This window comes from Anopheles ziemanni, chromosome 2, assembly GCF_943734765.1.
Source record: "Anopheles ziemanni chromosome 2, idAnoZiCoDA_A2_x.2, whole genome shotgun sequence".
In the NCBI taxonomy this organism is placed as follows: domain Eukaryota; kingdom Metazoa; phylum Arthropoda; class Insecta; order Diptera; family Culicidae; genus Anopheles; species Anopheles ziemanni.
Genome location: NC_080705.1, coordinates 61,069,879 through 61,084,406, shown reverse-complemented (window position 1 = coordinate 61,084,406; position 14,528 = coordinate 61,069,879). Strand labels below are relative to the sequence as shown.

Sequence of the window (14,528 nt, the reverse complement as noted above, 5' to 3'; positions counted from 1 at the left end):
AAAATTGATAACATCGTTCATCGTAGTTCTTCTTATATTTGTTTTTCTGTTGTCCCATAGAACCATATCGATGGTAAACTTTTACGTGGGTCGGTTAAAGACGAGAGAGAAAAAAAATTAGTTGAGGCCAGCGAATTACTACGCAGACCACAGCAACCTTCAATGCAAAGGACATTAGTTACGATATTAAATAAACATTTAAGCGTGTGCCCCAAGAGAAACCCACAACAAGGGAATGAACACATGAACCTCCTTAGCGGCATGCACTTTTGAGTAATTTTTAAAGCAACTTACCGACTGTAAATACCTGTATTGAATGTTTTAGGCACGATGGGCGGGTGAGTTGTAAAGAACAGTTTTAAGGATAGGACGTCAAAGAGCCGTGCACTGAGAGGAGGTCCGGTAGTATAATCGAGAAAGGTACCACTCTTGTATTGTGGTCGACCTACGCTGAGGATGCACGGATAAAGATGAAAGTCGCAGGGCCGGTATCGGTTTTTATTGACGCATTGACGCAAAACGTGTCCGTGTAGGTAAGGCAAGGCTCTTCGATTCGAGGTAGGGAAAAGTAGTAGTAGTAGAAAACCAAGTTTCTTTAATAAGTTAAGATTTATTCGTGTAAGAACACAGGCGAAAGATTATAATATACATTTATTTTAAGCGTTATGTGTGGCGACGGGGGTCGGCATTGCAGTACTCTATATACGGTCATAGAAACACCCAAAAAAAAACAAAGAAGGAAAGCACCAACCTTTCATATCATAACAAAGAAATATAAAGGAACAGAGAAAGGCACGATCAAGAGAGAGTGTCAAGTGTGCTAATACGTGTTACTATCAGTTATCATCGTGGACTATGTAGCATCAGACGACAGTAGTTACGGAAGTACGGTTAACATGTATGGCGAATATTTTTACTTTTTTTTGTTATTGTTTATTTTATATAAATATAAATATGCTACACTTTGATAGGAACAAGCCTAGGCAGGAGTCAGTACCGCGAAAGCCTTGCAGCAAAGGACTTGCAAATGGAAAGGAGTGTAAAGTAAAACAAATCATGAATCTAGTTTAGTAAAAGTAGAAACACAAGACAGAGGAGAAAGGGCAATTGAATGCAAAAACATGAATTAATGGTTCCTTTTTTTCCTCACTCCACCCATCTCTGACCCTTGCTGTGTGTGGGCGGAGAGAAATGTTTCCCGTACGCATGCTCTGTATAGTTAGATAAAGCTTATTCGAGCCGAATGTGTGCTCCGTTGTTGCTTTCTTTGCCCCGTTAGGCCCGGTTGGGCTTTTTCCGTTCATTTTCCTGATTCCTTGAACGCTGTACACCTGTATCAAACAGCGCAGAGCCCCCGTTCCGAATGAGTTATTATTCGAGCGAGCAAAAGCGAGATAGAACTTACCGTTAGCGAGACATCGTGTTATAGATTAATATTATGTACTAAAGTTTCGCCCCTTGTATCATGTTCATTTTCTTCCCGTGACAAACACACAAACCACACGTACGGACTAGCTAAGACCAATTGAAATGCCTCTGGTATCACGGAGGGGGTGAAGCAATGAATGCAGATAAAAAACTGCGACAAAAAAAAAACCGGTAGGATTTGAAACACCTCACACAACACCATCCCTCTAGAGGAAATAAATTAATGATTTAAAGTATTTATTTGAAATTGTGTTTTATTATTATTTTTTTTCACGAGTTCACGACGAGCAGATGGTGTGACCTTTGGGATTACGGTTATACATGAACGATTAATATCACACGCGCGCGCGCACGTTTTTTCGGCTCACACTACGGTCCAAGATAACGTTATGAAAATGTCACCATCAGGTCAAGCGGCCGGCGGATTGTGCGTCCGTACAAGATTGATTGGGCAACAACAGTGACGAAACGAAAAGGGTCACGCGTTTCAGGCGTAGGTGCATAAATTTCCTTTCGCAATCAATTGAAACGGGGAGGGAAAAAACGACAGAGACGAGCCGACCCGGGTCCGTAACATCATCCTTCCGTGCGGCGCGGATTTAAATATTAGTTACGCCGCGTGGTTTATGTAAGCCGACCTTATGTCGCACGCTGCGATGGTCGCAGGACGATTCAGAGTAAATAGTAACGCTGAACAACCCACCCCATCACATTGCTGGCCCTGAAACTGTTCGGTGCGGAAACAATAATATAGAACGAGTGTAAGTTACATTTGCGTACATTTTTTTTATTGATTCTATAAAATTGTAAAATTGGACTACTACGTTTAATATCGAGTTGACGTCGGGTTAACGTCCGCTTTTTAAGGTACAACGACGTGGGTAATAGTGTGTAAGTGTAAGTTCATGTGTTTATGTGTCCTATGTACAAAAGAACCCAACGCGATGGTTTGAAATATGTACAAACAATTCCTCGTCCTTCGGGATTGCTTCCGGTGAAGGGGCGGAAAGGGCGCAAAGCACTTAGCCCTGGGTGGCACGCAGACGGGCCAGGGTGGCTTCGAGCGAGGCGAGGCTGAACTCCGGATCCTTGGGCGGGTTGGCACGGAGGTCCTCGAGCAGCTTGATCACGTGCTCGGGCGCGGCCGGCTCAACTGGCAGATGGGCACCTTGCGGCTGGAAGCCGTTCTCGTCAGCGACGTACACGACGGAGTAGGAAGCACCATCCGGACCGACGAACGAGTATTCACCGGCGGCGGACACTCCGTTGTCGCTTGACTGGCGCGCCTTAATGCCGTTGCTCGTCTCGTAGTTGTACGCGTACGAGCCGCCCTCGTTGATGATCTGCTCCTGCGCCACCACGGTGGCATCGGCGTCCGGTCCTCCGGCGCCCGGCGACCGTTTGGCTGGGGCCGAAGCAGGCGGTGCTGCGACGGCGAGCGCCAGAACGCACGAAAGAACGACGATCTGTGTGGTCGACGGAAGAATGGAATGGTGAGTCAAGTGCCCTCCGAAGGCTACTGCGATGTGTCGAACTTACCGATTGCTTGTACATTTTCAAGGCTTATCGCGTTGTTGGTTGGGTTGTGGAAAAGTGTTGCTGCTGCTGCTGCTGCTGCTGAGCTGTGAGCTGTTCGACTGTTATCATTCCGGGTGCTTCGTTCGGTTTTTATACTGATGATCATCATGTCCTGGCCCGGCTCGAAACAGTCCAGTATCCACCACCACTACCAGACGAATGATTCTGCTGCACACGATGCCATTTCACCTCCCGAAAAAGTAAACCCGCCGAATCGGTTGAAACGATGACGAAAAAAAGTCACAGCCTACCCTAACGCAGCATCCCCGCTGCATGTGTGAGTCGACACCCCGGTAGTAGTGTCGATGGCAGTTCACAAAGTGTTCACACCTGGCTCATCTCTGGCTCTGCTCTCCTGATTAGGCAGAGTCGCAGCATCCCATTCACCCGCTCATCCACGCACGACGTCATGCGTTATTGGGTAAGTCCTCTATCGTCCGTTCGTGTGACCACCCGTGCGCCGGTTTCCCAGTGTTGCATCTGCTTAAATGTCGTTAACATTTCCCCTATAAGCGCGCACACACACACAGCATCATGCACACACGCACATCCCTGCAGTTCGCTTTCTAGGCGCATGTATGAGCATCTCGCATGGAGACCGCTGAAGATGGTTGCACTTTTTCGGGGTCCCCGTCGTCTCGCCCGTGCTCGCCGGGCGTGATTTATGAATAGACGCCAAGCCAAGTTGAAGAAGATTCGGAGACCGGCCGGCCCGAAATAAGTAAAAAAAACGGGCGGCCACGAACATACATGATCGGTCAACCTTTGAACGGCGCGGCCTAGGCTGGGACTCTTCGCTAGGAGTTTCGTTTCAAACCAGTGCAAGTGGGAAGAGAAGGTTGTCTGACGTGTGACCCTTGACAAAAAGGAAGCGGCGTCGGGAGGGAGGGAGACGATCTTTTGGCAATCGGTAACGGCAGGCGAACGCAAGCCCGGCTGTTGGTCTTTCAAGGTGATGTTTAATTTTCACTCGACCGTTTGCGAAAAAATTCGACAAATTTTATTCAATCGAAGCACTCCATCCTAGGTTGTGCAGTACTTGAAGCACGCGTACTTTGAAGGATCCGGTTCCTTGCGGTGCCAATAACCACCTGCTAGTATAAGTTTTTGTGCAAACGAGAGTCGCAAGTGTTGTTGGACAACTATTTGATCAAATTAAATCTTAGGCTTGCAATGTCAAGCGGAAATACTAGAAAAACGTATTTGCATAGCAATACAAAGCTTAACAAAGGGAAAATGGAATAAAGATTAACAACATAATTAGAAATTCTAGTTGTTATTTTTTCTCTACCATCCCTCACTGTTTTCGATCAACAACAAATATTTATCCAGTAGGCTGAAACAACTTCGAGCTTTGACTCTGGAGAACTCCACTTCGGTTCGGTTGGTCTTTTTGTTTTGTTTTTTTTTTTGTTCTAGTAAGTTATTTATTAGAAGGTCGATATCTCAATCTATTTTTTTTTTCAAAGTCTTATTTATTGAATTTTAGAATTCATGCAATGTTAATTCCTTCCCTAGCATTCCCTTCACAACTCTGTTTTAAACTAAAAACAATTACAATGTTTATAAATAAGTAGCAATATTTGCGTATCATCGAAAACATAAGTAGAAAATTATGGGAATTTTAAAACATCGCTCCTTCTATTCTATGCTATATTCAGATCAACAATCTTATACTTATATCTTATATAAACAGATTATATCTAACAGTAGTTTTTTATTTTAGATTTAGTTCCCAATTTTTACAAAATTGTCCGATTTAAATTGGCAGGACCTTCTCTTGCATAGAAATTTGAATAGGCCATCCTCTGGACTAATTAAGTGAAGAATAGCTGTTAACTGTTGAGCATATGTTGTAACAAAAATTGCGTTTTTAACGAGAAAAGAGTAAGACATTTGGAAGAGAAAAATTCCTCAATTGTGTCAAACTATTTTTAAAACTACTTTATTCCAGCGATCTTCATCTATCCTCAATTTGATTGCCTTTCAACACGTTGAACCGTTTTCCCAGGAGTGATCCATCTCCGATTGTTGGATAGCGGTGACTCCCTGTGATGGAAGAGGCATATGGGAGAGATAGTACAACTCTCTTCTTCCCCAAACCATATCAAACCCATTGGAGTGTCTGCTGGATGCGATACGTGTTAAGGTCGCCACGAGGATTATGATGTGTTCAGTCACATAGTTTTGGGACACGCCGAAGATAGAAACCTAAAAACCCGTTTGACGGAAGCCCATCAGGTGCATCGATACGGCTACCATTGTGGTTGGAGGATGTTGACAAATAAAATAAAATAATAAAACACCCATGCGAAGCTGGCTCTCTTACAAGACCGCTGGCAGCGAGCAGAAATATAAATGAGGGAACATTATTAAACGATAAACGTTCGCACCCCACTCACCCATGCAGTCCCAACGGACATCGGTTGATATCTTACGATGAAGCCTCCTTTATGACCGCGGATTAATCAAACGATCGTTCCGCCCAAGATTATAGTTTGAAAAAAGAAAAAGGAGCCACGAAAAAAGTCGCGCATCAGCTGTAAACTGTGCGTTGATATCCTCCACGCGTCGAAAAAGGTGTCGATTGAGTACATCCTCATTAGAGCCGATCTTGGTGCCCTTGAACTTTCCGTTGATGTATTTTGGAAGAAAGGTTTCCCCCAAATTGGTCGGTAATTGTTGCAAATCTTCAACGCAAAATTATGATAGGACAGGAGGGGGGTGAGAGAGGATGGAAGCGGTCAATGGGACCGGTTTTGATTATATCGACGACCGGCCCAGCTGACTAGGTGGGAACTCGCGTGTCGGCACACTGATTGCAAGAGCTTCCTCCTGCAAGGGGTGGAATTAATCGAAAGATTTCTATGCCGGCCAAGCGACGAACGGGAAGCTGCAAAGACTTGAGCTCTGTTTAACGTTTTGTTTGACAGTGCACAATGGCCACTTTAGAGTAAATACCGGGATAAAATTATTTTTCAATTGTTTCATACTGCAAACTGTATTTTATAACTGTTTTATATGAAATTTATTCTCAAAAAAGTAATTCCACCCAATCCCACAAGGGGGCGCTATATGCTATGGTGACAAGCTATTAAGCACATTTTACTGAAGCTATTGTTACGTAAAAATGTCCTTATTGTCCGATTGAGTCATTTATTATGATTTATCAATTGATTTACTTTATTTTTTTGTACTTTACAAAAATATGAAAACAGTAAAATACCTTTTTTAATCCAAAATTATTATATGTTCCTCATGGTATTAAAAACTTGAATAACTTTCGATTCTGCGCCTATCCGCAGGTAAACTCTTCATGGCTTAAAAGAAAACATATCAGGCTATAATATCACGCCTTTGAACTTACGCAACTCCGCGCACTTTTTGTTTGGCAAGATGTCGAACTTCAAGTTGTTTCATATTTTATCAGTAATTTGATACGTTTTGTATAATATTTAGAAAAATGCAAGCTGTGCATCCAATTCTATATTTTTTCTTTAAAGACAAATAAAATACCTTTCCAAAACAGTATTACTTTTAAAAATAGAACCAAAAATGCAAGAGTTATAAATATGCAAAGTTGGATAATTTTTTTCAAATTTTCGGTCGGTTTTTTCGCAACTTTGGACTTTGACCTTTTGAATCTCAGAATTGGCTGGACGCATTGGCTCAAGTTTTTGGGTAGTTCTTAGTTTGATCTTGTAGTTTGAAGCAAAAATGGTTTGTAAACGTTATACCTAAGTTGGATTTCTGACTTCCATCCCGGCAAATGGCCATTGTGCAGTGGTAAGCGTTTTAATTAAATTGATCTCAACGTTTATTGTAAGTTCTCATTTTATTGCTTGCGCTTCTGCTATCGCAATATTTCTTAACGTGTATCGTTGCAGTAATGTGAACATTATAAGCACTGATTTTTTTATTATTTGGATTACAAATTTTTTAACCTAAATGAAACAAAATAAAATTGCATTTCTGAATATTTTACCGTACAAGATTTGATGTCATCTCATATAATATTTAATAATCAAAAGATTTATTTTAAATTTTAACGAACAGAACATAAAGATTCGCTGTCAAGGATTAAGGTTCAATAGCAAGTTATGTTAATTTTAGCCTGGCTTAATGCATTAAATTTATAGTGAAAACCACACCCGAAACAAATTTTTGACCCCCTTGCTAAGGACAAAGCAGAGTGGATCAAAGTTTTTTTTTCTTAAATAGAAAAGCAAAAATGTGGAAAGTAATACTATAACCGCAGGATAATGTTGCAAACATCAAGGTTAAATCGGATGACACCAGCGAAAACGATGGACTCGACCCGATCGGTTGATTGGGTGCTGAAAATTTGATTATAAATTGGATTTTAAACAAACGTCTAATAAATCTCTGCCAAAGTTAGGTCATATGCAATACGTCCAAGTTCGGCCATTTTTTTTTTTATATCGGCGCCTGAATACGACTAAAGCAAAATGTCATACATTCGGATGAGAGTACTACGTATTTTAGACGAATAGGAATAACGTGCGAATACTGTACAACACAAATTAGCGACAAATAAAACCATAACGTCCCAGGTTATCAATTCAATTCAATTGAAAAAAAATGTTAAAATTTGTCTAGTAAAAGATTTTACTAAACATTAGTATTATTTAATAAAATTAATAAAAAACAATAAAAACAATCAAAAAGTCAAATAATTTAATGATTTAAAAATTCAAATAGCGGAGATAAAATCATTTCCTTTAAAATCAAAGTAATTTGGTTCATTTAAAAGAAAAATGGGCCACTCATTTTGACAATATATTATTTTGCATAAAATTCATATGGAGTCAGGACATGAATCAGTTGACTTTGCCAACCCCTGCAATAAATGATTCATGTCATCTTGAAAATTCGAAAGCATAAGCAACGGAATATCAAAGTATACTCACCTTCAAAGATATCAAAATCATGGCTAGGAAGAGGAAAGAGGAAATAATATACCCTTTCCTTCGATTTTTGCACCTCCTTTGGTGAGAAATTTTATTTCGATACAACTTTATCCTCACGCCACTCGGCTGAGCACAACATAAATCTAGTGGGCATCGAACGAATGCTGTACAATTTGACCGTTTGAAAGGAAACGTTCGTTAGTAAGATAAGAAAAAATAACCCATATGGATTACACATTTTAGGCGTTGGGTTTTGTGTGATCGTTTTGCTTCAAGGAAAGATTTTCTGGATCCCTGCCGTCCGGCGATGGCACGGATGAGTAGCGCACTGTGTACTACTTATTCTCTTTCTCTTTCACGTTCCTTCTTAAATGCCATACCTGAGAGTGTGAGAATGAATATATAATCGAGTTTCGCCGCTGCTGTACGAATTCGGATCTGCATCTTCACCAAACGCAGATGGATCTACCGGCGAAAGCACTCTCCCGGGGCGGTGTTCAGCGGGAGAAAGTTTTGAAAACTTCTTTTTTCTTTATACACACACAAACACACTAATACACACACGCATGCACACACATTTAACCGTTAGTTAGATAGTTTCCTTATGTTATAGGGTTCGAAGTTTTTCTTTTTCCTTTTTCTCACACTTCATCAACCTGGCCCATTTTTTTGAGGTCAGGCGAAACGGAAAAGTCACAACCGGTGCTGGTGATCACCTCCTCCACCGAGCAGTCCTCGGCCAGCTCCATCAGCATCAGGCCGGTGTCCTTGTCCACGTTGAAGACGGCTTTCTCGGTGACGATCATGTCGACGCAGTTCCGTCCCGTCACGGGCAGGTTGCAGCTGGACAGAATCTTGTGCGAGCCATCCTTGGCGTTGTGTTCCATCGTGACGATCACCTTCGTGCCCGGGGCGGCCACCAGGTCCATCGCGCCACCCATACCCTTCACCAGTTTGCCCTAAATTGCAGAAACATGATACACGAAAAGGGAAAATAGTTAATGAGTCATTCCTGTGGAATGGACACAGACTGAAACACAGTACAAGGACAGGAAAGGACAGAACCTTAGACCTGCTGTCCCGCTGGATGCTATACTGACCGGAATCATCCAGTTGGCTAGATCGCCGTACTGCGACACTTCCATCGCGCCCAACACAGTGATATCGATGTGGCCGCCTCGGATCATAGCGAAGCTGTCGTCGGACGAAAAATAAGATGCACCCGGTAGCACGGTGACCGTCTCCTTGCCGGCATTGATCAGATCCGGATCCACCGCGTGCTTCTCTGGGAACGGACCCAGTCCGAGGATGCCGTTCTCCGACTGCAGCAGCACGTTCATGCCGGCCGGGATGAAGTTGGACGAAAGCACCGGAATGCCGATGCCGAGATTGATGTGCATACCGTCGCGGTACTCCATTGCCACGCGCTTCACGATGCGTTCGCGCATCTTTGCGGCCGGCGTAGACGATACGACCGACCCGGATCGCTTGGCATCGTTCACCCTCAGTCGCTCAATGCGCTTCTCGTACGATGGGCCCTTCACGATGCGATGGACGAACACGCTCGGCATATGCACCTGGTCCGGATCTAAGGAGCCGACCGGTACGATCTCCTCCACCTCTGCAATCGTCACTTTGGCCGCCTTGCACATCGTCGGGTTGAAATTGCGGGCTGACTTGTTGAATATAAGGTTGCCCGCTTCGTCGGCGACGTGTGCCTTCACCAGCGCGTAATCGCCCGTGATCGCTTCCTCCATGATGTAGGGCTTGCCGCCGAACAGTTGCATCGGGCGCGGTTCGCTAGCGATTTCGATTGTGCCGCCCGGGCCGTACTTGATCGGCGAACCACCCTCGTGCACCAGCGTTCCGTAGGCGGTCGGTGTAAAGAAGGCGGGTATGCCGGCACCACCGGCCCGGATTCGCTCCGCCAGCGTGCCCTGAGGGGTCAGCTCGAGCTCCAGCTCGCCGGACAAATATTGCCGCTCGAATTCGGCATTCTCACCGACGTACGATGCGATCATGCGCCGGATCAGCTTCTCCTTCAGCAAAAGGCCGAGACCGAATGTGTCGACGCCTGCCGAAAGAGATAAGACAAAGATAGGGTAACTTTTATTGCATGATCATTACTGTCCGCTATGTTGTTCGACTGTTCGAATCAAAGTATATATTTCTAAAGTGAAGTTTATATATGAATGATTACAATCATCATCGTTGCAAACTCGAATCTATCAACATTTTGCCAACAATTATAGGACAGTTTCTTATTTTATCAAAGAATGTTTAGAACTGTTTCGAAAAGCAACTTTTAAAAAAATAAGATTTATCCTATTATATAACCTCCTTATTTTCTCACAGATGAAGTACACTTACGTACGCCTTTATTGAACAAGTAACATTTACTATTTAAAATGATAATTTTTTACAGCAAACCAAATTCTATTGGTTGCATTGTATGCATTGGACTTAGTTAGACAGATTTTTATATAGATATAAAAACAGCTGTCCAGTTTCTAATAGACTTGGACAACGAGGGTTTTAGAAAGGATAGTATAAGTAATGTATTATTATAATATCATTATACTTTATTTGGCGTTATTCTCGTGAACTCCATTAACAAAAACAGTCAATCTTTTTGCCTTTTGTTTGTCACTATCCATTCAAACCATAAGAGCCATCCCAGTGTAACTTGCTTCTATTGTTGTATCTATGTGTAATAATAATCACAGCATTGACCAATGTAACAAATGATTAGTCAGAATGACTTAAACCATTTGATGATATGTTTATTAATCTTATAGAAACTGGGCACAAGTGTTCCTGTTCCTATAGGACTCGTTAATTAAAGGTACTCGGTACACCAATTACGCAAGCAGTCCACAATTGGATACATAAGAAAATGCAAAAATATTATTGAAAAGTGACTTAAACATTGAACATCAAAATATATTTTTAAGATACAATAGAATCTCTTCAACACGTTAAGCGCTACGTCGGCCCCGTGGGGCCGACAGTGTTCTTCCCCGTAAGCCGGCGTCGGCCTGCTTGGACCGACAGAGCCGGTTGATTAGGCCGGCGTTTCTACGAATCGCTGGCAGAACGGAAAGCAGTGCAATTTGGGCATAGCGCTTAACGTGTTAATTAATTAATACTCTTCATTAAACCTGCATAATCGTCCCTGAAAACGTAGTCATGAAAGCTATTTCCCCATCACAATTTGAGATGCCCAAGATAATAAAAAATCACCTGATTTCAGTTAAGGGCTCGCCAAGCATACAAGGGTCAGTACGTCTGGGTACGCCATGTGGAGAGATAAGCTACCCGTCTCGGAATCAAGTCCATCGGACGACTTGTACCGGTGGGACTCTTATCTCATGTTTCCCCCGACTTAGACTGACGGCTCGTTTCGTTTTTATTCCTATTGGCGGTGGTGGTGACCGCACCAGCCCATTATACCGTAGGTTACATTATTCTCCCTCTTCCTGGTGGCATTTTTTGGAGAGGTTATTTTTGCATCGAGGTCAGGCTGCGATTGTTATGTCTGTGCTTTTGCCCAGCTCGATGACGAGGGCATTAAACCACAATCGCCGACGATGAACCAAATTTAAGGTTCGAGTTTCAGTTTTTCCTCCCATTTTTGCATATGATACAACATTCGACACACGGCAATGGTGATAGAGTCGCAGCACCACCCGTCGGCGTGGTCGGAAAGTCCTCCAGCCAAGGTCTGTGATCTTTGGTGCCGGTGGGATACGCTTCTTCTCCGTTACGTCAACGTTCGGACAACCCGGTGATAACCGACATTGATGACGAGGACGACACTGAACGCACGCGCTTATGGCCCAGCCCGCGCCAGGTGACATTTGCATTTCATTTTTCGGGACTAATAGTGAAACACCTTCGCTTCGACCGTTTCAGACCGGACCGCCCGACACTTTCGCGAACACGGCCGATGCGGATGAGCAACGGACGAAAAAACGAAGAAGAGGTCAAATGCTAAACATTTGTAAAAAGCTTTAGGTCTCGGTGGTGGAGGTAAAGGTTTTCAGCCCGATCAATATCATCATCGATCAAGATCCGTAACTGTCTTCGTTCGTTTTCTTAACGTCGCCTTCCTCGTAACCTCCGTGGCGACAAAGATGCAAAGTTTGGTGCATCACAAGCCACGTATAAATATTAATACCATCGCGCGCTGGCATCGTCAGTCGCATCGGAGAAGATGCATCATATCGTTGGACACCCGGTATATGCAAAAAGAGAGCCGCTCGACTGATTGGTAAAACATTAAGAGGTCCACCTGATTCAATCGCAACATTAATGGAGTTGATGAAACGTTTCTTTATTGGTAACACGTTTCACAAGCGAAAAATATGGTTGTTTTTTCATCTAGATAGTTTTCATCAAAAAGCAGAAATTTGTAAACACAAAAACAAGATTTTCAACATACCGTTTAGACGAAACGAGGTTTGAATGAACCAAAATTTGATTCTAAAAAAATCAACATGCTGAAACCAATTCAATTAATTCGATAACGTGCATTTTCTTTTTAAAAAAAGATATTGATTTTTTACGTTACATGATCATGCTGATTGGTATTGTTTCAAAACTGGAAACACCTAAGCAGCCGTTAGAATAATAAATAAATAGTTGAACAAAACTGTTCCATTGGTAATCGTCCCAATTTCTCTTTCCAGAAAACGCATATGCTGATCTCACGTTTTGAAAATATCACCCGAAGTAAGAAATTCGGTAAAAGTGCATGTGTTAGGTGGAGTGTAGGCGGCTGAATATGCTAACGAAGGCTACGATTTCTCTTCCGTATGAGTGGGTATGGTCAGATATACTTTATCTTATCAGGTAGTCTACAAAATCAAACAAAAACTCGGTTGGTTGTAGTCAAAGCTCACGGCGGAATGTTGCAGAAGGTGTTAAATTAGTTTTGCGTAGTGCGAATGTGTTTAGTTTTTCCTATTAACAACAAAGAGCAAAAGAAATTATTTTAAATATTGGCTAAATTTATAATGCAACCTAACACGCATGGCGCAGCACATTGTCTCAGATGTTAAACTTCAAAAAAGCGGCTTTCTATTTTTATCACAAAATACAGCTTCCGATACTACTACCAATGCTGCCCATAGTAAGATCATTGATCAAGCAACAGGAGACATAGTAAGCGAGCATACGCTACCATGTTACCAAGCAACAGCAGCATGTTGTCAAAACACATAATTAGCAACAGGCGATCAGTGAAATCAACCAATACGATTTTCTTCGAGATCATGTGAAGTCACACATATTTAGAACTGGTGCGGCATCACAGTCATGAGCCCGTCCGCATTGGAGGTGTGTTTCCTGTAGGAGTGTTGGTCCGAGGGCGCATACGGAGCACCGCTTATGATAACCTTGGAATGAAACCGAAAGGTATTCGACCAACGGGCATATTCGGAGGGGGGTTCGGGGCATCATAAGATGCTGTTCCTTTCAGTACACATACGTGCACGATCTGTGCAAGCCATTTCACTGCGTTACCGTCGTTGATTTAATACTACCGGATCGCGTGATTATTTGTCCCGAAGCGGGGCAAGAATGCGTCTGCGAATCGAAGCTTACCGGCATTATTTGACACCACTGTCAGGTCTTTGGCACGTTTCTTCACCAGTGCCCCGATCAGGTTCTCCGGAATGCCACACAGACCAAAACCACCGACCAGCAGCTTCGATCCGTCGGTAATATCAGCGATCGCTTCGTCGGCGCTGGCGTAGATTTTGGAACGCTTCTTTTCCGTCGAATAGCGACATGCCAAAACCTGAAGAAAAAGTGCACGAAGCAGAGGGGGGAAGAAATTAGAATAAAATATGTATGCAAATTACAACCCCGCTCTTCAAATCGAACCGGTTCGGGAGGAGGCCCGACAGGTCGGGGGTTCAAGTATTTTTTTTTGCTACGCTTCTGTTTTACCATCCGTTAGTTTGTATCACTTTCAGTTCCGTGCGCAACAATAATTGTGACGTAATTTAGTGCAGTATGTCGACAAACTTGTTGGGGAGCTAACCTAAACTGCGTACTAAATTTCGCTGGATTCCAGCCACGATACAGTACTTCCGCAGTGCGCGTTCCACTTTCAAGGTCAAATCAATTTAAGGCGAGGAAAAAGGGCCCGAATCTACTTGGAGTCTGTGATTAACTGCCCACCACTTACCTTCGAGATTTCCCACGACAGTATTCTGCTCCTAAACCGGCCGGTGGTGCCGAGCACTTGTTTGCTGCACAGTGACAGAGCCATTTACTATGTTTGTGGTAGCAGGGAAGTAGAAAAAATATTAACTTTGTAGCAAACACTACTCGGAGAAAGAAACGCTACGACACGCGGCGGCCCGGAACCGATGCGATTAGAAACAGAACTGAAACCGACGATCGTACCACGAACGTGTAGAACGTTTTTGTTTTGATTGTGTAGCAGCTACAGTAACTGTCATAACATTTCGATGCGAGTTGGCGACAGCAGCTACATGTGTTTATACCGCCCGGTTGAACGTGCCATATCTGTTCCAAAGTTTATGGCGGTTTATGGCTCAAACGTTGGTGCGTTGGAAT

General features: G+C 43.1%; 2 protein-coding genes across 2 annotated transcripts; both read right to left on the bottom strand.

The window, feature by feature from the left end:
• Positions 1-2,296: 2,296 nt before the first annotated feature.
• Positions 2,297-3,003, bottom strand: LOC131282210 (cuticle protein CP14.6-like). The gene is made up of 2 exons (XM_058311620.1): positions 2,968-3,003; positions 2,297-2,894 (listed from the first exon to the last, which is right to left on the bottom strand). Exons 1-2 carry the CDS (start codon positions 2,980-2,982, stop codon positions 2,451-2,453), a joined length of 459 nt encoding a protein of 152 aa, XP_058167603.1. The 5' UTR covers positions 2,983-3,003; the 3' UTR covers positions 2,297-2,450.
• Positions 3,004-7,997: 4,994 nt separating this feature from the next.
• LOC131282449 (succinyl-CoA:3-ketoacid-coenzyme A transferase, mitochondrial) lies at positions 7,998-14,371 on the bottom strand. Its single transcript, XM_058311922.1, has 4 exons — positions 14,134-14,371; positions 13,545-13,740; positions 9,038-10,011; positions 7,998-8,896 (listed from the first exon to the last, which is right to left on the bottom strand). Exons 1-4 carry the CDS (start codon positions 14,215-14,217, stop codon positions 8,579-8,581), a joined length of 1,572 nt encoding a protein of 523 aa, XP_058167905.1. The 5' UTR covers positions 14,218-14,371; the 3' UTR covers positions 7,998-8,578.
• Positions 14,372-14,528: the final 157 nt, after the last annotated feature.

Coding starts and splice junctions, on each gene's coding strand:
- LOC131282449 (XM_058311922.1), bottom strand. CDS start 14,217: ATGGCTCTGTCACTGTGCAGCAAACAAGTGCTCGGCACCACCGGCCGG. Junction 10,012..13,544: donor AGTGGTGTCAAATAATGCCG/GTAAGCTTCGAT, acceptor CTCTTTCGGCAG/GCGTCGACACATTCGGTCTC. Junction 8,897..9,037: donor TAGCCAACTGGATGATTCCG/GTCAGTATAGCA, acceptor TCTGCAATTTAG/GGCAAACTGGTGAAGGGTAT.